The 26,152-nt window shown below is 40.8% G+C and overlaps 2 protein-coding genes across 5 annotated transcripts in view; one reads left to right on the top strand and one right to left on the bottom strand.

Annotated features, from left to right (window-relative positions):
- SON (SON DNA and RNA binding protein) overlaps positions 1 to 13,860 on the top strand; it is a 35,849-nt gene extending 21,989 nt beyond the window's left edge. For 2 of the 4 annotated variants that reach the window (XR_014547469.1, XM_083611177.1), the window contains 4 exons: positions 8,946 to 9,093; positions 11,167 to 11,235; positions 11,839 to 11,954; positions 12,943 to 13,860. Coding sequence is in view for 1 of the 4 variants with exons in the window: in XM_083611177.1 (XP_083467303.1) it covers positions 8,946 to 9,093; positions 11,167 to 11,235; positions 11,839 to 11,954; positions 12,943 to 13,101 (492 nt within the window). In the remaining 3 variants the exon portion in view is untranslated. Of the gene's footprint in view, positions 1 to 5,666; positions 5,746 to 7,479; positions 7,598 to 8,247; positions 8,331 to 8,945; positions 9,094 to 11,166; positions 11,236 to 11,838; positions 11,955 to 12,942 lie in introns of all 4 variants that reach the window. The other 2 variants (XR_014547468.1, XR_014547467.1) reach the window with 2 other exon arrangements.
- Positions 13,861 to 13,988: 128 nt separating this feature from the next.
- Positions 13,989 to 24,562, bottom strand: DONSON (DNA replication fork stabilization factor DONSON). The gene is made up of 10 exons (XM_083611178.1): positions 24,117 to 24,562; positions 22,868 to 22,948; positions 22,102 to 22,305; positions 19,988 to 20,166; positions 17,992 to 18,170; positions 17,774 to 17,897; positions 17,477 to 17,581; positions 16,156 to 16,354; positions 14,890 to 15,102; positions 13,989 to 14,386 (listed from the first exon to the last, which is right to left on the bottom strand). The coding sequence occupies exons 1-10, from the start codon at positions 24,411 to 24,413 to the stop codon at positions 14,249 to 14,251; spliced, it is 1,719 nt and encodes a 572-aa protein (XP_083467304.1). The 5' UTR covers positions 24,414 to 24,562; the 3' UTR covers positions 13,989 to 14,248.
- Between the last annotated feature and the right edge of the window lie 1,590 nt (positions 24,563 to 26,152).

Genomic DNA, 26,152 nt, shown 5'->3' with positions numbered 1-26,152 from the left:
CAGAGGGCTGTAAAAATCCACTTGCTTGCTTCTGTTGGCGGAGAGATGAGAATCTGAAAATGGCAGGAGAGCTTTTTCTCCATAGTTTAATGTCCTTACCACTTAGTAAGAGGCAGGGGACTTAACTTTTCTCTCATTTAGAGAGAGAGAGAGAGAGTCAGGCTCCTAATCCCTGCCTGATCTTGCAGCACCATCTGGACTTGCCTGATCAGGTATGAATAGAGGAGGCTTTGCCCTAGGTTTTCCCAAATTGTGGGGGTAGAATAGGGAAAAGGCTTGTTTTCGTTGTCCTCCCTAAGGGAGAATTACTGGCTGGCTTGACGAAGTTAGTATTGGTGAGGGATAGACAAGTTGATCTGAGCATCTTACACAAATATTAGATGGAGGAGGGAATTGCAGTCTGTTGAGCAACGGATTAGCAGAGTGTATGTGTTGGTAGGGTGGGGGCAGAGGAAAAGCTGAACATATTTATTTGCCTTTCAGTTAAGAAGGAAACAAAGGCAACAAAAAAAGGATGCTTGGATACTTCACTCACAGCTGATTTTTATAACTCAAGCCCTGACCCGCTTGTAGAACTTAATGGTGTATTTGATGACTTTAAAGGGAGAAACATCAAAGGTGCCTTGAACGTATGAGTCAGAATTTGTGCAGCTAGGTTTCAGAATTGACTACGCAGTACTGGAGAGTTCAAAAGACTGGGGTGGAGTTAGCTTGTTTGCTTGGCAAGTATATTTTTACAGTCTCAGTGAAAAGTCTTTCTCCACGTACACTCCTCCAACAGAAATAATTTTACCTTCTAGCTCTGATTGGTTTTTATGTAGCACTATTTCTTGGAGCCGATGGTTTGAAAAATGGGCTGTAGTTGAGTCAATATAAGCGCTTAGATACAGTAACCAGAGAGTTTTTTAACTGTATTCTGTTGATAAAATGTACTATACTCTTTTACACTTTTGTAATTAAACTGTATGGGAAATACTGTAAATATATTATTATCTGTAAATATTACCTGCTGAAAAGGTTTTCTTTGTGGAAATAAAAGTGGGGAGCCAGGGGTAATTATGGAATGGCTGCCGCCATTTTAGCGAAGGTTTTGCTGAAGCTTCCATTGTGTGTTTGTCTTTCATCACCCATGTACAGTTCACAAAAAAGTCATACTTGCTATAATTTAATTGGTAGTGTATCAATTAGGCATACACCAATTATTTTTAATAAAATCTAGAAGATTGAACAAATGATTCTTGAATCATGACATCCTTAAACTGAAGAGTTTCAAATAATGGTTTTTTTTGCCCTTTGTAGCAAGAAGTGTCTGGGGGTCTGTCCATCTTCAAGCAGTAATGGTCCCATATTTGGTCCTATTCAGCTGCTAGAGATTGACCTTGGATTGACCATCTTAAAATGCTCAAAAGCAAGGTGTTGTTGATGATGCCACCTGATAGCAGTAGTGCTGCTATCTTCGCTTAAGATTCTCAAAACAGGATATACTGTCCTTAGACTTAGAACAGACCAAGAGTTCTCATTGGTTCTCCTGTGCTGTAATGATTTTCTCTACTTGATAATATAAGCTTATCATGTGGACTGTAGGCACAATTGCTTTCTGCCCTTTCTGAAATCTGCTTAGTTATGCCGAAATCCAAGTCATTGGTACTCGTGATGCAAGGAGCACGGAGGGCCTAGGAGCATGGCTCTGTCAGGAGGAGGAAGAATCCTGCTGGGGAACTTTTCAGTTTGCTGAATTGTAAGCATAGGTGGGGATGGCAAAGCACTGGCGTTTGCATCCTGTGTCCCATCCCCCCCCCCCCCACTTTGTATCCTGAGTCCTCTATCACGTTAGATACCAAAGAAATGTTGAGTAGAACATTTCTCCTGAAGTCTGTGAGATCAAATTGCCATGCTCTCTGGTAATAGTTGGCCCTATCTTCACATGCTTCTTCAAGTTCAGAGTGTTCCTGAATTGTTTTCACATAGGGTTAATGGAAAGTCCGTCAGTGGGCCCCCTCCTTGTAAAGTTTAAGTCTTTCCAGTTACAGGCAAATCAGATGTATATGGAAAGCAGTTCCTCGTAGGTTTTCTAGAATTTGTTATTCAAAAAGTCACTTCATTTGAAAAATTAAAATGGTATTATGAGGAGATGGATGCTCCTTTCCTATTCAAAACTTTCTAGCTGAGTGATGGAAGTCAGGCTGTGAGATGCAAAGGAGACAAGATCTCTCTGCTGCCCACAGTGTAGAATTCCTGAGGTTGAAAATACTTTTCTACAATGTATTTGGACTTTCTTCATTTATCCTGTGGGTACTAGGTGCTTTTCCTTGGAAGTAAATCTCATGGTGAAGTCAGTAGGACTTGTGTCCAAGTCAACATGAATATGATGGGGATTTTCTTTGGGGGTGGAGGTGGGAAATGAAACCATAAGAAAATCAAATTCATTCATCATTACCCAGATTAATAATATCTCACTTTACTTTCTATGAACGCAGAAATCGGGGTGCTTTGGAGTCTTCTAGATATTGTACTACTTTGATTCTGTGGTGAATTAATTAAGGAACCTAAAGTAGAATTGGTGATTTGTTTGAGAAATGAAAAATTACATCAGTGTTGCATTTTTAATTTTTTTAAATTAGTTTTGGCAGAGCATAACAAAATTCAGTCGCTATAGAGTTAACTTGAGATATTCTTGTTAATATGCTTCATGGGATAGAAAGAAGGCCACATTAAAAAAAACCCAGTAGCAATTTGTTGTTTGGTTTTATTTAAATTTGTTTGACTTTTAGTAGTGTGATATCAAATGTTTGGGCATTAGGTTGTTGAACAGTATTCTGAAAAGAACACTTTCAGGCAGAAATTATTTCTGTTTTGCATTATCATCAATGATGTAATCAGTTCACAAATGCAAATATATTAAACTCTTCACAGCACACGTGCAAGACATTCATTCTTCCTTTAGGATTATTTTATTTACTTACTAGGCTTTTTGGAGGGAATGCTTTTAAAATACTTGTGCCTAGTTTCAAAGAACTGCACAACTAATACCATGTGCCTGTGGGAAGTCTGTTTCTGGAAAAACGGTCCTCCATGCCACATAGAAAGCCTCTTTTGAAACTGAAGGGAAGCTATTTGTGATATGGGCTGGAGTGAAAGTTTCACTGGGAATGCCTAAAGTATCTCTTTGGAGTCTAGCCACAGTCCAATTCTGCACACGTTTACTCAAAAATAAGTTTCATAGTATCCACTGAGGCTTACATCTTGTAAGTGCTTGGGACTACAGTCCTATTTTTTTGTTCAACCTATATTGTATTTGGACTTGTGTGCACAATTGGATTGATTACAGTCGTACCTCGGAAGTCGAACAGAATCTGTTCCAGAAGTCCGTCCGACTTCCGAAACGTTCGACTTCCTGAAGTCAGTCGGAAGCTGTGGAAGCCCCATTGGACATTCGGCTTCCGAAAGAACCTTTGAAAACCAGAACACTCACTTCCAGTTTTTGATCATTCGGGAGCCAAAACATTTGACTCCCAAGGTGTACAATGACATAGTTGTAGAAAAGCTACTGTAGTGTGTCACCATGTACACAAAAAGAACTTTGGGCACCCCAAGCGATAGAAAGTTTATAATACTCTTCTACATCCTGTTTGCTAAATGAGAAAGTGAAAAGGTTCTGTGAAACGAGAACTGGCACTGTATGGTATTACTGGAAGGAAGGGGACAGCCCTTCCAGAGCTCTAGCATGATGCAGAATGTTGTGAATGAGTGGAGGGCGAAGAGGTGAGAATGTTTGCCTGCATGCTGTGGCTGTTCTGGATGCTGTGCTGTTCTGAAGCTTCCCCTGTCCCAGTACTGTGTCCCACTTCAGGATCTGGAGGGCCTTGACTACGCTGACCTTTGTGATTGCTGCAATGAACAGGATTCGTGCTGCTGAGAGTGCCCAGGTGAAACAATTATAGGAGAGAGGGGTAGTGCTTCATTGGTGTTGGACTGTAATGATGATCTTCCCTTACTTCAGAAATCAGTGACTGCCAATATTAATGTTTCCTGAGAGCAATTGCAAGATCTCCAACAAAGTAAGCATTTTGTGATAACAACAAACAAGGAAATTGTGAGCAAGGACAGACGTTTTAATTTCTCTTAAGGAGCTGGATTGGTGTATACGTTTCTAAAAAGTGGGGAAATTGTTTCACTAATTCAGGATTCTCTCTGGAGGCTTAAGCAGTAGCCCATGTATCTAACCGTAAAAAAACCCCCCAAAACTTGGAGGTACATCAGGCATGAGAAACGTGAGTTGTGTTGCTGGACAACAACTCCCATCATCCCTGACCTGGCCATGCTGGAGGACCACAGGTACCTCACCCCTCATAATATTTTTTCTCTACATGCAAGTTAAACATGATGATATGTTAAATATCTATTTCTCATGAAGTCACAAAAGTAATCGTTGGCTTTCTATGGGTAATATGTATTAGGGCAAATAGTTTCAGCTGCAAGTCCACACACATACAAATGTGTGTGCACTTGCACACATGCACACCCACCCACTTTAGAAATGCAGAATATGGCAATTAGCATCCTGGAAATTTCAGCGTTTTTTAAAAGGTGTATTTCTGCCATTGTGGTTGCAGAAAACAGCTTGGGAAAATACATTGTGCCTTTTCTGAAGACTCAGAAAGCAGAATGGAACTAGGTTGTGATTTCTAGTGATCAGGAAGCAGGAGTTAATTGAAGTAAAACCTTGCACAAGTCCATTGATTTCAGGGGGTCTGCTTAGGATATGACTTTGTTGGATACCATTCTAGAATTTCACTACCCTATGCAGCTCCCAATCCGTTCACGAAGATTGTATTCTTTATTTTCACATTAGTGGCCATGTTACACCAATCTCAGCATCCCGAATTTAGAAAGAAGTGTATTATGGAAAGTAAACATGCAAAACCTATGCTAAGTGCAAAATATTGGATTGTGTGTTATTTGACTGCACTGGCAACCTTTCTTGCTGTTTTCCTTCTCCGTCTTTGCTTTTTTGGCAGCATGCTTGACCTTCTGGGCTTGTTACCCATAGGTACAAGTACAGGCATAGAACAAGGATGGGGAACCTCTGGCCTGTAGGCCAACCTTCGGCTGCCAGGGAGTCCAGTTTTGCCTGCCAATGCCATTTTCCCCAAATTACACCCTTGCCCATGGTTTAGGGTCTAGGGCGAAGCAGACCCCTACAGAGAGCAGGATTGAATGTTTCTCCCATCAGCTGGTGGGCAGAGCAGTTGATTCCTTCATCTACTCTGCAGGTCAACTCTTGACAGATGGGTGGGACTGCCCATCTATCTGTGTATGTCATAATATCAGATGATTGAAAACTGAGTAGGTCCCACCCACTTGCCAAAGTTGACCCATCAGGCCTCTGGGCTCAAAGGTTTCTCCACTCCTGGCAACTTCAGTGCCTCCGTCCATTGTAATTCACGTAACATATTACCATGCCTTTATCCATGTACAGAAAACTATAATAACCACTATGTTTGTAGACGGGGGAGGCCTGGTGTCTGTGAGAAATATTTATTTGGATCAGAAGAGGTTCTCTGTAAAGCACTGGTATTAAGTTTAACTTCTTTAAAAATATTGCAAATACTATCAGTGGCAGACTTGGTCTGCTCACTGTAGTCCGTTCTGTGTTTTTCTTATAGGTATTCACCCTTGCACCCAGGATTGGGTATTCCTGGAGTTCCCATTTGTGTGGGCTTCTCTTGGCATTGAATGAATCTGGTAAATTGTAATTTCTTACCTCTTTGGTTTCTAACTCTGCTTGTGCCAGTCTAGTATTGCATTGGACCTTTCTTTTTTTGTGCCAGTGTCGATTCCCTCCTCTCCTTGTACACACAGTTCTTATCACTAGGTCCTGCATATTAGGTTTCAATTCCTTGTCCTGTAAATTGAAGATGAATCTATCAGCCCTTTCCCACCTCATGAAGAGGAAATAGCTTAGCACCATCTAGTGGTAAAAGACCTAAAGCTCAACTAGTTTTGCGTGGCGTAGGAAAATTTGAAGATTCACACATGGTAAATTGCCATAGAAGTGACAATATTAAAATAAAAACATAAATGCCTTTGGGTAGCTAACAAAATAAAGTACCAGTTTCCCCATTGCTCTTTCTTGCTGCTTCTGTTAAGCGTTTGCTTTTAAATTAATCTTGCTCTTAATTATATCTAACTTTTAGAATATTTTAGACATTCCCCACATGATTCAAATTGTTGGCCTTGCTAACAGAAGCATTACTTAAGTGGAAATTAATCCTACTTTGACTATACCACAACTCTAACTATACCAATTAGTACTTTTGTGTGATTTTTTAGAACAAATTGAAACAGAAGGTTTAGTGACATTGTGAATTATGTCAAAATGGAATTGTGTTTCTGTCACTTCAAGCAGTGGTTCAGTTTCCACATAATGTTTTCTGTGCTTATAAAAAGTCTATAAACGTTATGGTGGCATATAAACCTGACATTCTGCTTTACTATTTGCAGTTGCCGTATATAATAAACATTATTTTTCCCATCTAGATAGTGAAACCTACGTATCACTACCTTTAGAAAAGTTTCTGAAATAACTTGTGGGACTTTAGAGGCTTGCTTGGGTGGTAAATATCTAGTTGACAGAATGAGCTTCCTTGACTCTGCTGCATTTGATAAGGAGTTGTGAGGTACTATCCAGAGAGCAAGGTATGCTGAAGTCCCATTGAAATAAATACCACCTCAATGCACTATTAAGTACTTAGCAGTGCAGGCCTACACACCTGCTTAAAAATAAGTCCCATTGAGTTCAGTGGGGCTTACAATAAGTGGGTACAGATGTAGCCTAAGCACTACTGTTTTCATCTGGATTTCATCATAAAATGTATCTGGATGTATCTGTTATGACTATCCCGTCAAGCCAATTAGGAAAGGGGATGCCGTTTTTTCAGAGGTGCTTTTCAGAGCTGAACTGCATTTAAAACTTTCGCCAGCTGTATCCCTTTGACTGGCACAGGTTTCTATGAAGGGAGGTGGGGGTGGGTGGTTTCCACAACACTCCCCCTCCCAGTCTACTTTAGTGGGTTGGGAGACTCTTTTGAACAGCCATGGGACATGGCATGAGCAGCTGCAGGAAAAAGATTTTTTTTAAAAAAAAACACCACTTCCTTCCCTCTTCTGTTAATGGAAGCAAAGAGCATTCTATGAGCAGCGGGACACAATTGACTAAAACCCTTAATTTTATTAAAATTTATATCCCACCTTTCTAGGCAAAATACCCATTAATTATTATTTTTTTGCTTTTACACCTGAAAGGGCTATTTTTGTAATGCCCAAACATGCACACCCAATGATTTTGGAAAGTATATGAGAAGTTCCTGCAACCTTCAAAAGACCTTGGTCAGAAAGTTGGTCTCTGTCGTCTTTGTGAACTGGATACACATTGGTGATGAACCAGACATTGTTGATGAACATTCTATCATTACAAAGCAGGTGCAAAAGAGGAGTCGGAGCCCTGGGTGACATTGACTGGGGTTTGTATCCTCTGCATGGTTGCCCTTTTCTAATGAGAGGTTCCTGGAAAGGAGAGGGGAGGATGAAAATGGAAGTAAGTAAATGCCCTTCTAGGTGCCTCAACTCAAAGCAGTTGGTAACTGGCAACAGCTAACATGTCTCTGTGTACACAAACTGCATGGCTTGCACCAGTCAAAATGTTTCCATGAGAGGTAATATCTGTCTCAGTTTTGCCTTTCCTTATACCAGAGCATTTCCCCCCAGAGTAATATTCAATTATTGCATGATTACAGGCAGCAGTTTTAATTATATTATGGGCATAGGATGCCTATGGAACCGAAGTCACACATGTTCTGGAAATGTTGCTCTTTGGTTTCTTAACATCACCATATGGGGATTCATATTGAACTGGGTGTGTGCCATAATTGTCTGCCATGAAGAGGAAATCATAAGGAAGATTGTACTCTTCATTTGCTTTTGCAATCTATTTTCAGTAAATGAAAATGAATGGAATGTAGAATGAAAGCAAAGAAATACTTGATGTGTAGGTTGATACCCAAATACTAAGCTTTGTGCCTTTGTAAAAGAGAACGTGAGAATAATATATTGTGTTGATGCTACCAATGTATATTATTAACACAAGCCGTTCGTTGCGTCGGGTCATTGGGTGGGGCAGAAAAGAGAGATGATAGTTCACAGAATAGCCTGTGAACTTTCACCCCTCTATATGGAAACTTGTTTCAGGGCCAAATCTGCCTTGTAGCTGCCTTCTTGCCACGGTCAATGCCAGCCCTACTATTCACAACACTGCGGCCATCGAGGCCTAGGTACGTAAAAATTTAAGGAGTTTTTAAAAGTACTTTAAAGCTGATAAAATGTTTTAAAACCTATGTTTGATCTTACAGCATTTAATAATAATAATATGACTCTTGTGGTTATTTGAAGCAGTTGTCACAGGCTACTGTTGAGTTGTGTGGCTAAGTTCTTTTTTAAAGAATTGCTTGTATCATGCACAGGGATTTTCAGGTGGAAAATGATCATACAGTTGTGTAATAAAGTGGGAGAAATTGTTTTTTTAAAAAATATTTAAAATATGTGTAAATGTTTGCTTTTTCTATTCAGTAACTAGGTATACATGGCACACATTTTGCCAGTTAAATGTTTCCACAAGATGAGAAGAGGTGCATTGGAACCAAAGTGCTATTATTTAAAATGCTTGTAAAACATATTATGTGTATATATAAGCAGTGGATATTTATATTTCCACTTACTGATTGAAACTTTTACTTTAAGAATATGTCTAGGTAGATTTCTTCAATGTATGCAATGTAAATACATGCCTATTTCTTTGATAGTTAATAGTTAGAAGCTTTAGAAAGTTCTGTAGTTTTCCTCCAGAGTGCTAAATGAAGGGTTCCTTTTTACTTTTTTTCTTTGGGTAGGATCAGTTTCTGAGAGCTGCCCCTGTAACTGGAGGAATGGGAGCCCAACTTATGAGGAAAATGGGATGGAGAGAAGGAGAAGGCTTGGGTAAAAATAAAGAAGGAAACAAGGAACCAATTCTAGTGGATTTTAAGACTGATCGGAAAGGTGAGTTGTTCTCTCTGATGTTAACAACTTCATACTGATTTGTCCCAGTCCACTGGGGAAACAGGTGCCTTTGTGAGGATTCTTGTTCTGAATAGAAATCCTGTGTAAGCCAGGAAGGCTTTGGTACCCTACATTCAGCACTTTCATCCCAACACTTCTGATGTACAATACATACCACACGAAACGATACTGTGCCAGTGCCTATTGCCTGTTGTAGTGGTTGAGTGAATCAGATGTGTGCAGCTGAATACCGGCAATAATGTATTCCTTATGAAATAATTTCTGTATCTGGGTCATTGCTTCTCTGGTACAGAAAGAGCCCTCTTAAAGTGATGCAGAAGATCAGGAGTCTCTGTAATTACTTTTTTTCATAAGATACCAAAATGATCTAACTCCCATTTCTTAAACAGTTCTTTCTTGAGTGGCTGACCCAGAAATCAAGCCTAATTTTTCTTTATTAGTTCCATTTTTATGTAAAAATGTTATGTACTGTCTATTTTCCTAGAACATTTTCTCTGTACTAATTTCTAGTTTCACTTAAGACAGGCAAGGGCACATTTTGAATGTTTTATACATTACGTTGTATGTTAGCTTCTCTACTCCTGCTGAGGCCAAATATGGAATGTAAAGCCTGACAAAGGTCTGGGCCAGGGCAGTATTCTAAAACATGAATTTTGTTTTATTCTAATTTTTATTCTTACTTCAACCAGCTCCCGGCTAACATATAAAAATAAATTTATTTGCTGGTTTCCAATAGTTGTATACCTTTCAACAGATGTTATATATCTTAGTTACGCTTGGTTCAATATAAATATTACAGCTTCAGTTAAAACTTAAAAGAATTGAAGATGGCACCCCTGAGAAGACTGTACTTAATATAGTGGATGTTTGGTACTTGAAAGGATATTTTAATAAATACATTGGTTTTGATCTCAGTGTGCTCTTGTGCAAGCGGAAGGCATTTCTGCTTATACAAGGTGACATTTTTCATCAAAAGCTCTTCCTTCTACAGTCTTCTGTGCTGCATGCCAGCCTATCTTGGAAGATTTCTTATACCCTCACAGGTTTCTTTTCCAAGCCATGGGGGAATGCAGAGGAGGTGTGGGAAAGCCTTGAGTTCTGTTTATTGAAGGAAAGTTATGACCCAAGTCATTCGATGACTAATGGAAAATTACTGCTTGAAAATGTTCATGGTTTTCTATAGCTCACCGTTGTGTGGCCCAACTAGCTTGCCTGTTAAAATACGGAATTCACTGCCAGAGGAGATAGTAATGTCCCCAACTTGGAGGGCTTTAAAAGGAGCTTATACTTTCAAGGAGGATGTCTTATCAATTGCCTCTAGGCATGATGACCTTGTACTGCCTCTATTAGCAGCAGCATGCCTCTGAATACCAGGTGTTGGGTCACCAGTGAGCAGAGGGATAATTGTTTGTGGGCTTCCCATAGGTATCTGGTTGGCCACTGGGAGAACAGAACAGTAGACTAGATGGGTCTTTGGGTGGTAATTGTATGGTGGGTAGGTTGTTCAGCTCTGCAAAAAAACAACAACAACACAACAACCCAAAAAACCGCTGTGGACTTTGTTGTCTGCATTCCTGTGTTTACTGGAAATTTATGTCATCTGCTATGGTTTTGTTAAATATTTGGCTTTCATTCAGATAAAAGCTCCCATTGGTATGTGAATTCAAGAATACCAGTTTCTGTGGTACACTGTTCCACTGACTTGAACCAAATGGGGTCAGGACTTGCATTCATATTTGGATGTACTAGAACATTTGATGTGTGAGCACTTGAGCTTACAGGTTTCAGAACCAGCCAAGGGCCAGTAACTACATTGCTACCACATCTCATAGTATGAGCATTTACTAGGTATTTTGATACTAAAGAAACCCTAGCGAAGATTTAAGGAGTGCATTTGGCCCGCCCAAGAGGCTTCTGAGTATGTATGGTGTGGTTGACAGCCATACCGGTTGTGTTACATTGATTCCTGCTTTGGAGAGTCCAACAGTGCTGGCTTAAAATACCAGGTTTCCATAGCTTATGAAAACACACTTTTTAATGTGCTTTCTTCAGGCTTGGTTGCGGTGGGAGAAAAGACACAGAAGAGACATGGACCTTTCAGCGCAGTGAAAGATCTTTCAGGTGAGACTTAAAAATTCAAGGAGAGTGACCATATCTCATGGGTACAGCAGTATTGAAAGTCTTGGGTTCAATCCTTTGCATTTCCTGTTAAAAAGATCAGGTAGCAGGGTCCAGAGACCCGGGAGAGCTGCTGTCAGGACACCAGGGGTGGGGAACCTTAGGCCCAGGGACCAAAGATGGCCCACCAGTTGTCTCTATCCAGTTCTTGGGACTCTCCCAGCCCATGTCTGCTCTGCAGGCCACACCTCTCAAGTGCTTTGCTTGACTGTGATGATGCCTCTGGCTTACCTGAATTGAGGTTGGAGAGGTTCGTGTGTGGGTGTAGGAACCTGTGGTGTTTGCATGACTGGCCTGTGGCCTCCTGTGCAAAGGTCAGAGCCACTTCCAGTGTCTGGCCAAGCCCACCACTGGCATGTGGTTGCTGGAAGGTTATCTATGAAGGAATGTGTGACCGTTGAACCGAAAAGCGTTTCCTACCCACCCCTTAGCAGAGAATATGGCCAGATGGACAAAGCGTTTGACCTGGTATGAATGAGGCAGAATTAGTAATTCTGTTAATTGTGGTATTTCTACATTTCTAAAACAAAACCTGTTGTTATTAAGGCAAACATCCCGTTTCTGCATTGCTGGAAGTCTGTAACAAACGAAGATGGTTGCCTCCCATATTCGCATTGGTGAATGATAATCGACCTGAACACAATAAGCATTTTCTCTTTAAGGTAAACTAGAATGTTCTTGTAATGATCAGTTATCTTAGAAATTAATTTTAGCACTTAAAAGTGGATGCTTACAATAACACGAAAGGAATGTTGATCTATTCTACTCTTCCCATGGCTCCAAACTGCCACAGCAACAAAGTGTCTGTTTTGTTTTCTTTTTAACCTCATATTCTATTATTTGTATACTATTTTGTAACTTTTTATTATATTTTGTACATTGCTTGGGACATATGTGGAAGGTCCTTAATAAATAATAATTTCAAAACGTGCATTTTGAGCCCACAAAGCAAATACTTGCCTTTTTAGAAAGTACATTTTGCTTTGTTTCCCCGTTTGCAGTTTTTACTCAGGCTGTGATAATGTGAAGTTCTCTGGACAGAGAAGTTAGTGGACTATTTTGAAAGAAGACAGAAAATGTGCTTATTTTGTAGGGCTGCAATGCTTGCTTGATTTAGATAATCCATTTTTAAAACTTATTTACAAAAAGTGCACCCAAAGTGACAGAAGGTATAAAAATATAATTAAGTACAATCACTTACAAAAAAATGCAGACGGGAAGAGGAATTGCCCCTTTTTCATGCAGTGAAGGCCTAAGATGATGCCTCACGTCGCATGAAAACAAATGGTTGGACCTGGAGGTTCCCTTCTGCTGATGGAAGGAGACCTTCTGTTAGATGAAGGGAATCTTTGTTTCCAATCCAAAGAAATTGCGCTGAGCACATCAGAAGGATTAATTTTTTACCCAAACTAAGGTTTTTATCAAGCAATTATACATTGCAAGTCACATGAACAATTTGAGTCCTATTGCTTAACTTTGTGGACAAGCCTTAGGCTTGGGCTCAGATGTGAGGGATAACTCTTTGACAGCACCTGGGTTTGGAGGTATGCACGAAACTAAGAGAGGTGTGTGGCCTGAAAATTTTAATCTTCAGTAGGAAGGAGAAATGTGATACTTAATTCTTACATGCATCCTCTTTTTGTCTTGCAGGTATTGGTCAATGGAATTGAATACAAGCCTAACAGTGTCAGCCCTAATAAGAAGCATGCTAAAGCCATGGCCGCAACTGTGGCTCTGCAGGCATTGGGACTCGTACCAAAGGAGCTCTTGGCTAATGCCACCAGCTTCAGGAGTGCCTCACACAACTAAACAACTGTTTTTATATTGACATCCTAGATATTTTTATTCTACGCAAAGGATATTTCTCTTTTGTGGTTTTGTAAATACATTAGCAGCTCATTGTAAAAACTGTACAGACACCTTCAGGCTTTTCTTTTTGTACATGGAAAATATTTAAATCACATGGTTTTGGTATGTATATTGATGTTAGTGATGCCATCATTTCTTAAATTACTAAAAATCCAAACACATGACTATGGAGTTATCTGTAATTTGTTTTAAAGCTCAACCGATCTTTACCTTCAATATAAAATTTAAAGTTTTACTGTTTTGTACCATGATGCAGTTCCCATAGTTTTTGGTAAACTTTCTGTTAAAGCTGTGTAGTCTTAAGTTTACAATGACAATGACTGGTAGCTCATGCTAGACAAGTGCCAGGCCCTCCTATTTTATCTGCAAAGAGAAAATGGATACGGTTGCTGGATGATGCTAACTACTGCTATTCCCCCTATCCAAATGCCATTGAGTCTAGCAAAATTGTCTAGCTCAGAAAAAAAATTACACTTGTGAGAATGAAGCACATCCAGCAACAGAAATAAGAACTGCAATATAAATTTATCTGCCTGCATGTTTGGTAGAAGAAACATGAAACTGTAATTTGAGTCAAACACAATGCCTGATGTTGATTGTATACATTTGTGGTAACTGAATTTTCAGCTATAACTGGATGGGGATGTAGAATGATGTTGTTGTACTCGGCTTGGTCAATAAAGCAGCACAAGTTCCTTATTTACTGTCTAGTGCAATTTGTCCTGTTTATAGTGAACCAAATGGCTTACTTAATTTGTTTTACCCTGAAGAATAGTCCTGTATAATCTCAGACTTCCATCTTTTAGCTTCAAAGAAAGCACACAAGATTCTAGGGTTAAAGTTTAATTAAAAATCTATAAATATCAAGGTTTCAATCGTGGGGGGAAAAGGCAAAGGTTGAGTTCACTATACAACACAGAATAGGCAGTTTTCCATCAACTCTGCTTAGGAAGGCTAATCTAGCCAGTAGGTTTTGCACATTAACATGTACAGTTTGTTATTGGCAGAATGCTATTGTACCCACCCAACATGGCTTAAACATCTCAGGAACACCAATGGCAATTCTTCATTAACCGATATTGCTTGTTTAGGCTTTCCATGTGTAGGCATAATTGTTCATTTCTAGGAGCCTTATGGATGACTTTCCTAATGTTGGAGAAAGAGTAAGCTGTTCTAAAGTGTTAGGCTGCAATCCACACTTCTTAAGGTCCTTGCTATGGGGTTCCTGTAAAAATTAAGAAAAGTATTACTAGTACAATTTCTTATTGTTTAACATGCCATTTCACAAGTCTACCAAACACCCTATCCTTTGACCACCTATGGAACCACTGATTTTAAAAAGTTCACATACCACTTTGTTAAAAAACAAAGTGGTTTACAAAGAAAATAATTCAATATAATAGTAAAAACTAATTCTTTAAAACAATCAAAAGATAAAATCAGCAATGAACTAAAAACATATTAAAAATACACCATCATTTTACATGTGTGGAGTAGGCATGTCTAAACAAAAATGTTTACAGCAGTGTCAGAATACAGTGAAGGCATCTGCCTAGTGTCAATAGGCAGGGGGTTCCAGAATGCAGGTTGGCACCACACTAAAAGATCAATTTCTTACAAATGCAGAATGGGTATTATGTGACACCTATAACAGGGCTAGCATGCTTTCTCTTTTCCGTTAATCAGATTATTCCCAATTCAGATGAATGTTAAGTAAAATCTCTTTACCTCTTTTATGCTCTGTTCATTACTGATGCTTGTGTTGAACACTGCTGTTGGGTCATGTGTATAACACACAGCAGAATAAGATCCATTCTGAGCAGATTTGAGCAGCATGGACAAGGAATGCATAGAGTGAGGCATGACAGGACCAACAATCTCCAGACTAAATAAATCTTTGTAACGTGATTGGACCTGTGTCCGCACATTTATGCTTCGAGCCTGTGGAAAAATATTAAGCAATATGACACGAAGGTTCAAAAACATTGAAATTAAACCTAACCTTTTTATGCACCCAAAGCTTAACAGTGGGTCAAAATGCAAGGCAGCAATTACAGGGGGATGGTACTGGAGGAAAGTCAAGAAATTGAAAGTATGTGGTCATAAATGAGAGACTAAGCATTTAAATGGTTGCAATCTACAAACCAGAAGGAATGTGAACACACCATTGATAGATGCTCAAGAAGTTGGGTGTAAGCATGGTGTCTTCATGCGGATGAATTATGGAAAAGGGCGAATTTACAACTTCAAGCCCTGCCTATTAAAAATTCCAGCAGAATCACAAAATATCCACTTGGATACTGCCCTCTGCCCGCACGCAAAAAGCCCAGCTACCACCTCCAGTATTAAGAACTTAAAGCATTACATAATTTGAGTGCATGAATGTGTGATCTACTATAGGGAGTGGCTAGTACAGCTGATTTAGGCTAATGGAGACAAAGCAAATGGTTGCTAAGAGCAAAGTGCAGCAACACAAGTTTCTATCTCTAGATTCTAAGAGAAATTCTTAAAAAGTTGGGTCTTGCTGCACCATATGATACAATACTAAGGCAAATGTCTGGTAGCAGCCTGCAATCATTTCATGTTATACCGATACACGGGAAGGGAACACGGAATCATAGAGGCAGGCATTTTGAAACACATGGTAAATTATCAGACCAACAATGGTCATGCCAAGTGATAATGATTAGTAACAGATTCCAGGAATTAAATTTGGCAAGTTGGATCTTAACAGTCTTCCACAAAGAGGTCTCCTTTCTTTCATAGAAGGCTTTTGATCCAGTGGAGGACCCCACTAAGAGGACTGGGTGAAGCCAATTTTCTCCAATTATCCTTGCATTCCACCCCCCAGAAGAGATTTTTCAAAGGGCACAAGAAGCTGCAAGGGGAGGCCAAATGAGCTTCCCCATTCTGCCACCAGTGTTCGTTCACACAAGCCATTCCTCCCCGCCATGAAGCCAACAATATGTGAGATCACGTTGCAGTAATTTTTACCTTGAGCGTTTGCATCGTTGCCCCTCTAAAGGCAACTGGTGACAGCAGTGTTGGAGGGATGCCAGCCTGAGGGCCTGCAGCAGCCACTAAGCTCTTGCAATTTATCAAGAAGTTTAGCAAAGTGAATGTGTTTGTTCCTTTCACCAGCACAACAGATTCGGGCTTGTGATCCATTTGTACCTCATTTCTTTCCTTACAGCTACAGACCAAATGTCAAGGGAAAGGTATATATCTACACACACATAACAGCAGAAGATGAATACAAAGTCAATACAAGTTGAAAGTCATAACCTTATTTAATTTTTGCGTGTGATTTACAAGGGAAAGACACATTTCACCCTTGTCTCAGAGGCAAGGAATGTGCTTCAAGTACACATTAATACTGTGCTGTTACTATTTAAATTTTAGCTAATAATTCGCCAAGCTACAAAAAAGCTTTAATCTTGTCATGTTTGCAAAGAAACAATCCCTGCCTCCCGAAAAAACCTGCTGCGGAAAAAATTGTGATTTCCTCATACTCACCTTGATGTGCTCGTCATACCACATCAAGGGTATCTGAAACTGCTAGCTAATATGACTCTTGCCTGCTTCAGTATTATTAATTCATCTACATGCTGCTTATGAACCAAAATGGCTTCTAAGCAGTTTACAGGTGTGAAACGAACCCATAATTAAAATGTGCAGCAACATATGGACATCCTTAATTAAAACATACAATATTAAGAAGCATAGTTAACAGTTAACATAAAAACACAAGCTCAGTTCAGGGGAATGTCTGCCTAAACTGGTGTGTCTTCAAGAGCTGCAGGGAAGGCAATTCCACAACACCTTCAGGTTAGCACAAGCTGATAGGACGCCAGGAGTGAGTTCCAATTGTGAGTTCCAATTACTGTTCATAGCACCCTTACTGGGCAGTGAAGAAAAAGATGGATTTTCAGGTAACCCGAGCCAGAGATTTTTTAGGGCTTTGCATGCAAAACTGTCTCAGTGGCTAATACACAGCTGCTGCAAATCCCTCAGCACTGGCATGTTACGTGTCTGATAAGGAACAGTAGAAAGGAAAGCCCTTTCCTAACCATCCTTGGCAATCATCCCACTTGCACTGATTATAATCCGTATCAAAATGAGTTTAACTGAACATAGTACATGTTGAAAGCGTTTTGCAGTCAATGTACCATGTTGACTCCAAATATCAGGAACAAGCACCAAATGTTCCTGCCTCTCAGCAGTTGAGTGTTGCTTTCTCAGCTGTATATTAGACGAGTCTTACACACAGCTTTAAATCACAACTTAAGGAAGTGTTTCACTTTTGAAAGGATACAGTTTGATAGAAATTGTATCTGGCTTTTTAATCTTGTCTTGTACTCCCATCTCCTCCAACCATGAAAATCCTTCATCATCATCAACATCACTCATTCCTCGTCCCCTAAGCAAAGAGACACCACTTTAGTAGGTCGCAACATGTGAGCCATCTATCAATACAGAAATCAGTTCGGGAGTAAAAAAAATATATACACGATTTATCTTGCACCAGAAAGGTAGTTTTTGTGCTATAAAAATGCAACAAGACAGAACCAGCTTTTCCAACGAGAAAGACCCCATAACAAGAACTACATACTCTTCATTTTCAGCATCCTTGCCTGTTGTTTCAGAGTCACTAGCAAGTCCTGTTTCTAAGTGGGATGCCAACACATTCGATTTCCTTTTTCTAACTTCTTGAAAAGGTAACAAAAATTCAATACCTGAGAAGGGGTGGAAAAAGCAAATTAATGGTGTAGAGACAATATACAAGAGGGCTTTTGTAAGTCATTTGGCTTAATAACACACTGTTCTCACCTTCATTTCGCATGGCTTCCCTTAAGCCTCTAGTTGTGGGTGAAATTAGCGCAGTGATCACATCACTTCCAGCAAGCCCTGCTGCACGGAACAACACCGTGAACTGGTAAGTGCAAACGTAGAAATAGGGGCAAAGCTTGGCCCTCAGCAGATTATAAAGGGAGGTAAAACTGAGACACCTGCAAGGTAAAGAATCAAGGTGCAGAATGATCAGCCTGCAATTTGGAAACAGCAAAACTGAGGGAAACAAAACACAGAGACAACAAAACTACTCGCACACAGAGAGTAGTTTACAACAGGAAGTTGGTACGTAACCTGAAATGTGCTTCTGGTGTATGGGGAGTGGAAGACAGTTGAAGGACAGACCAGTCTAGCTCCTGTCTGTTCCACTAGCCACAGACCAAGGACAGGATGGGGGACTGGATTCCCACCCCACCTTCTGTCATTGAAATTCTACTCAATATTGATCCACAGTAGATTCCAATGTATCGTTAGCAGAGTAAAAACTTAAACACGTTGCAGCATTCCTCCAAAATAGACCTGAGGCATTTCATCTAGCAGAGCTTTACCGCTACTGGAGGAAAATGAACATAATGGTCACAAATCCAATACATTCAGGACTGGCACTGTCCATAAAAAACCTAGTTGCAGCTGACTTAACGTAAACTTACAGTAACTTATAGTAAGTCTAAATCTTAGCACTAAGCATACAGAACACCACACCAGAAAGAAAGAGAGACAGAAAGACAGAAAGACAGAAAGAAAGAGTGAAACCCAGGCTCCTTCTGGCCTCACTATTATTGTTAGCATGACCTTGACAGAAAGAGATAACAGAACCAGTTTAAAGCAGCTGTACTCAGCTCCTTCTTTCACACAGAGAAGCTTCCAGAACCCTCCTGAATTAAGTAGAACAGGAAAGATCTCGACACATCAGATCAATACTTTCTGTACCAAGAAATGCAAACTGACACCTTCAAGCATAAAGAAACAGCAAACCAGCACACATAGAGTTGAGGGGAAGTTGTTAGTAGCAAAATCAAGCTACTGACATTTTAACTGAAAATCTAAATAGACTGAGAAAAGCAATAATAATGATGAAATGGCAGAATGCTGATGAAGGGAAGCCTGAGATGTACACACACGCATTCACACAAATGGACAAAATGCCTTTAAAACAAAAATCACCAACCTGAGTAGATAACCCGAGTGTGTACACACGTACACACGCAAACACCTTCTCCAGGTCAAAAAAGGAACTACTGGCCAAGTGAAGGGCAGCAAGCAATGGACAAAGAACCTTTGTCCTCCAGAACTTGTTGGACTCCCAACTCCCATGCAAGGAAGATGGGAGTTGAAGTCAAACAATCGCTTGGAGGCCACAAGTTTCTGACAGTGGGAAATCAGGATATCCTTATCCACAGTAGTGCTATCTTGAAGACTGACATTGTGGATTAATGCATATTTATTCCACAGAACACGGCTTGTAATGTTTCTTCCTTTCACAACTTGAAGTTGCAAAATAGCGCCTTACATAACACCGCTTTTTAAAGTGGAAAGTTGCTTTACAATGGAGAGAAATTTTAGAGTAGGACTGGAGGTGCGAAAATAATGGGATGCTTAACCCTTTCTCTCCTTCAAATTTACGCATCAGCAAAACCAATGTTCTGAACATTATAGAGGGGAAAGCTGCTTGGGAGCAGAGAAAGGGTGGAGAGGAAAACAAATACATCCTCCCTTCTATAAATTTCCCCTCTCCAAATACAGCTTCTTATCTGAAATAGAAGTGTCCAGGTTTTTGTAAGCATTTGCATGCAAATTGCAGTTGGCCCCAGAACCAAAGCTGCTATACTGATTATTGAGAATGAATTCCTTGATTTTGCATTATGACTCAACTCAAATTTTGCAATGTGGTGGTAGTTATGAAAATATCCTGAGAGCATCAGTACGATTTGACTCTTAGCTGCTTGGTGATGTATTTCCATTCACTTCAACTCACCATTCACTCATGAGAACTTGCTGGAGCCCTTCATCATATGACCAAGGATTATTTTTCCCAGTCATTTTTCTATCCGCTCCAATACGAGGGAACAGCGTTAGCCACGGCAGGAAAGGATGAAGCCAGTATACAAGGCTTTGCTGGAAAGCACATCGGAGTTCTGTGGAGAGCTTCGGTTCCTAAGATAGCAAAGTGTTGAAATTACATTTTTAAAGCTATTCATAAGATGCCTGAAAAACCTTCATTCATATTTACCCTGTAGGCTGAAAGGCCACAAAAGCAGGTATTTTTTTTCAAGAGAGTATGAGAAGTATTAAATTTATTATGTGGAATTGTAAGGCACCATCTATCTACCCTGATTCAACACAAATTTATGCAGCAACTGCAATCAAACCGCAAATGAGTTACCAGCCCAATTGCCATGAGGGAGAAACATTACTAAAAGCTGATTCACACTTTACATAGAAAGTGGACTTGTTGCTGAGTGCACCTCTGTCTATGTTTAGGAAAGGAGCGGGAAAGAAGTGCATTTTTAAAAACCCTAATTTTTTTACACGGCAATCAGTAAGAGGCCAGGAACAAATAGTATGACTTTTTTAGGGAATAGCAAAGCGACTGTGAGAGCTCTACTTCAGATCAATAAATTCATTGCAGTATATAAGATACTCACTGTGTTACAAACTTCTTGTATGTTATACTGCAATCATTCCTAATCTTCATTAAGTTTGGTAGTTTGACCAGGCCATTTCTGCCACATCCCATAATCTCTATAACAACTCGTCTGAGTGATATATTTTGCATACATTTAAAGGGAGCTATAGTGGCACTGTGGTCTAAACCACAGAGCCTAGGGCTTGCCGATCAAAAGGTCGGCGGTTCAAATCCCCACAACGGGGTGAGCTCCCATTGTTTGGTCCCTGCTCCTGCCCACCTAGCAGTTCAAAAGGACATCAAAGTGCAAGTAGATAAATAGGCACCGCTCCGGCGGGAAGGTAAACGGCGTTTCCGTGCGTTGCTCTGGTTCGCCAGAAGCGGCTTAGTCATGCCAGCCACATGACCCGGAAGCTGTCTGCGGGCAAACGCCGGCTCCCTCGGCCTATAGAGTGAGATGAGCGCGCAACCCCAGAGTCATCTGCGACTGGACCTAACGTTCAGGGGTACCTTTACCTTTATAGTAGGTAGAAGGTAAAGGACTCCTGGATGGTTAAGTCCAGACAAAGGCGACTATGGGGTGTGCTGCTCATCTTGCCTTACAGGTCGAGGGAGCCAACGTTTGTCCACAGACAGCTTTCCAGGTCATGTGGCCAGCATGACTAAACCACTACTGGTGCATGGAGGACCATGACGAGTGCCAGATTTATCTACTTGCACTGGTATGCTTTCAAATTTCTAGGTTTTCAGAAGCTGGGACAGAGCAACAGGAGCTCACTCTGTCAAGCCCAAGAAGCTCAGTGGTTTAGACCAGAGCACCACCCTTTTGCTATAGTACTCTTCAAGGACAGTACCATGTATTGGTGCCAATGAGTACAGTGGTAGGTCCCTTTGCAGCTTATGCACAGGGTCTCAAAAGTTCAAAGAGATTCTAAGGGTTAATAAGCTGAATAAGAAGCCTATTTATATGTTTTATATGTTTTGGGGTAGGCACAATCCTGTTATAATTTCTCTATGTGAAAAAATACCACCATTTTTATAACCATAACCTATTATCCTAAGTTTTATCTTTATGACACACAAAACGTCAGGTGATTCAGAATGTTCTTTGCAGGCAGGTTATTCCTTTCTGAATAACATTAGCCTGGCAAGTTACCAATGTCACGGGTAACACTGGAGGACTAGGGAGTCTCAGCTTCACAGTGCTACTGAGAAAAAGGATCTATATACGGCAGAAATCCATCATAGAGCCAAGATCTTTTCATCAATATTGTCCTGCTCAATATACACCATAAAACATTGAGAAGAAGGCAGTTTGAACATGGTAGGAAGACATGATTGGCCATGCAAGTTTTAAAAATATATACTGTGCTGAACATCTCACTGCAGGTGTGAATTGGCACCTTTCTACCTCAATGTCTCTAGTCTATTCTCCTGATCAACGGTTCAACAGAACGAATTACCTGAATACTTTGAGGCAAGTTTATTAATGTTCCTCTACAATGCTGGACGTATCCTAGGGATTCTTCTTGTGCTTTTAAGTGATCTGCCCATGCAAATGATTGGGAAGATGTGAACAGAAGGCGAGTTTTAATACTCCAGTCCGCAGGAAATTCATAACTTGGTGAGGAAGAAACATCACTATTGGAAATGGCCAGATATGGGTCCTTGAAAAATATAAACATTGAAAAAAATTACAAGGAAGCAGCTCCTTCATTAAAATGCCATCACTTAAATGTTTAGAAGAAGCATGCCCTTCCTTTGCTAGCATTTAAGGACAGCGTCTTTTTACATATACACCAATATTAGTGAAGAGTAGAAAAGATTGTTGCTTTTTAAAAAGCGTAATAGGAGTACTCTAGGGCTGTAGAAAAGAGCACACACTATCAGACCCCCATCAGTTTCTCTGACCATGCCCCAAGCAGCATGAATGACTCAAGTCATCCAGCAAAAACTGCAGCCTTTCCTTTCCACATACACAGTTGCATTTTTTATGTTTGCCTTGCTGTGAATATCACAAGGGGCCCAATTTCAGCTGCATCCTTATTCACATCACTAGGAATAAATAAGCTGTTCTACGAGTGCAGCTTTCTGCCATGAAGTCATCCCCATTGGAGGAGTGTGATTAGTGGGGGTGCATTCAAAAGACAACGGGCTTGAGCCCTGTGTGAGAAAATAAATCCAATATTCTCATATGTAGATACATTTAACAGTTACAATGATTCTTACATTGATCAATGAGTCAACAGATGCTGCTTCAGAAAACTCTTCTTTCCAGATAGACTCGTCGTCTTGCAGACCATTTAAAAACTGGAAAAAGTTTCAAAGTTAAGAGAACACCAATGATTCAATGAACAGTGAATAAAATAATCCACTGCAGTGTTTAGCATAAGATTTTTTTTAAAAAAAAATGGTTAAAATTCTGTCACTCTGCAAAGTTTAAGCCTAGATATTCTTATGTAATCCCTTAAGTATCTATGGGCATACTTTATTAATCTGTATTTACTTATTAATTTTTATACTGCCCTTCATCCAAAGATTACAGTGGTTTACTATATAAAAACACAAAATATGTAACATAGTAACAAAAATGAGTAACAATTGTGGACTGTTTTTCTAACCCAATTAAGAAACCTGTCCTAGGTTAGTAAAATGTCCCTCAACAACATTACATGGTTTGTGTCAACAGACACTTCACACTTTCTTAACCATTCCTTCACCATTTTCCTATATGCGTGGGGTGTTATTATCCCAATCTACTAACATTGGCTGGTGTAGTAAACACACCCCAACTCAATGCATTCCTAGGACATTATATGCCACAGGTGATTTTTTTTTTGTTTCCAGAAGTAAAACAGTAACCAGTAACTGGCTGAAGTTTGGGAACACTGTATAGGTGACATTTATGGGAGGAGGGGGGGTGCCCTACTGGTCTACTTGCGTGTAAAGTGCACAATGGAATGTGTGCCTGGTAAGTTTCTTGGATGAAAGCTAAAGACTCCACCATTTAACCTCTCACAACCTAGGGTCCTGCTTGATTACTGTTGATCCCGACGTTGCGTCTCCTCCCATGTGCTTTCCCGCATAAATATTATTAGAATAATGTATGCGCCACCTTTTCTTTCAAGAAGTATCACCAAGGCGCTTTTACCAAGTTATCGAATATTTCCCCCCAAAATTACCAAAACTGCCCAAAGCGATTTACAGAAACCGCAATGCAAAAATAAAGCAATAATCATAATAATCATATCGTGTCAATATAACATTTCGATAAGCGGTCTTAATACTAATCCGTTTCGAAACGATCTAAATAAATAATGCGCTTTGGCTGCCCTATGATAATCGAAGAGTTTAAATTCGGAGGCGGGGCGTGCACATTAACAAACGCAAAAAAAGGAGGAAAGAGGGAAACGGCGATCTGCAACGCAGCGCTTTCCCGCCCCGAAGGCTCCGAATTCCGTTCGTCGCGACGCCTTACCTGGGCGCGGGAGCAGCTGGGGGCGCCGCCCGCCCTCGGTTTCCGGGCCGGAGAGAGGGACTGGCCTGTCCCCGGCGGAGGGCGCGGGCTATTCTCCAGGCTCGAGAAGGGGTTGCGCCTGCGGCTCCCCGGGTAAGGCCGAGGGGTAAGGCTCAGCGCGCAAGGGGCGGCGGCGGCGGGCGCGCTGGGAGAGTGGCCGGGCTCCGCGTCGCTTCTCCGCGCCCTTTTCCTCTTCAGGCGCAGCAGCTCGGGAGGCTTCTTGAAGCCGGGGGAGTAGCCGGGGACCACGGAGCACATGGCGGCGGCGGCGGAGGCCGAGAACAAGAAGCGGAGCGGGGTCGGCGTCCGGCTGCAAGATACGAACTTGGCGCGCGGCAGCAGGAGGCTCCGCCTTGAGGGCGGGACGCGGCGCCTCCCGGTTGCCGCGCGGAGACCGGCCAATCGGGAAAGCCGTCAGCCCCGCCGCGGCCGCGTTTCCTGCGCTAGCGAGGGCGCCGTAAGCTGCGCTGCACACACACGCGCGCGAGCCGAGAGCTCCACTATTTGGTCCGTGGGCGCAGCTTCCATCACGCCCCAAGCGAAATCCTACGCGTTTCCTCTCCGGATTCCTGTCTCTTTACTGTTTTTTTTCCCTTAAGGAAAGGGCTGTGCTGTGTTTTTAGTAGCAGTATTTTAATACAGTAATTTGTTTTGATTCTGTTTAGTTTTTAATCATTACATGTCATGTTTTTAGCTTTTTGTATTTTCTTTGTTTTTAATGTATTCTTATTAAAGATTTTCTTGATTTACAAAGGTATGTGCAATGTCTCTTGTATTTTTTTACACGTAACACTTTAAAAAAATCGGTTTCATTTGTTGAGACATTAGGAAGAATAGGGGGAAAGAGGTGGAGGGAGGCAAAGATGAGTGGGGGTGGGGTCGGTGGTGATGTTTCTATTTTACTTAATATATGTGGGTTTTGTGTCAGCGTTGTTTGTGCAGGTTCTCTGCTGTTCACTTGTGTTCCTTTGGCTTTTTGTATTTTCTCTGTCTTGCTTCGTGTCAGCCGCCTTGAATCCCAGTCCCAGGGAGCAAGGCTGGGTATAGGTAGAATCCATGGGCATAGCAAAGGCCCCCTCCCCAAATCAAGTAAATAAATATACTTCACTGACCAGTCGCATCGCAGATAGCTTGGTTCTGCCCCTCCCATAAAAATCCAGGCTACGCCCATGATTGAATCATCATCATCTTTTTATTATTTGCACCCCATCCAGCTGACTAGGTGGCCCCAGCCACTCTGGGCAGCTTCCAGCATAAACAAAAACATAATTAAACATTAAAAACTTCCCTAGACAGGGCTGCCTTCAGATGTCTTCTAAATGATACTTCCTGCTTTGTTCTTCTTGGTGATTGACGTTTCATGCATATAATACTTAAAGCTTTACATCAGATTTCCTTGAAATTAGAGGCAGAGTGTTCTCAGCTGATACATCCCCATAAACATGCCCTTATCCCTTCTAGGGCTATATGACTTGACCAATGCTGACAATATGGCTTCAATATTAAGGGAGCTGTTTTCTCAGCCCCACCTTCTTCAAGTCTGAAGAAAAATTCCAGTCCACTTAAAAAGTTTGCTATGAAGTGACCTTGGAAATTTTCAAAATAAAAGCTGTTAACCCTTGGGCCAAGCATGCCAATGTAACATATATCTTATCTAGTTGGCTTCTTTAAAATATATCTTCAAAGTTAGAAAAGAACTATGAAAAGCAACCCCTTCATGGATCACTGCCTTGCCGTGGCGAAGGGGCTTGAAGAACTCAGAGAAGCTATGAACTATGCCGAGCAGGGCACCCAAGATGAACAGGTCATAGTGGAGAGTTTTGACCAAACATGATCCACCTGGAGGAGGAACCGGCAAAAGCCTTTGACTGTGTTGACCACAGCAAACTATGGCAAGTTCTTAAAGAAATGGGAGTGCCTGATCACCTCATCTGTCTCCTGAGAAATCTCTATGTGGGACAAGAAGCTACAGTTAGAACTGGATATGGAACAACTGA

The sequence above is a fragment of the Podarcis filfolensis genome (assembly GCF_964270895.1).
Source record: "Podarcis filfolensis genome assembly, chromosome: 4".
Taxonomy (NCBI): domain Eukaryota; kingdom Metazoa; phylum Chordata; class Lepidosauria; order Squamata; family Lacertidae; genus Podarcis; species Podarcis filfolensis.
This window is presented reverse-complemented; position numbering and strand designations above follow the sequence as displayed.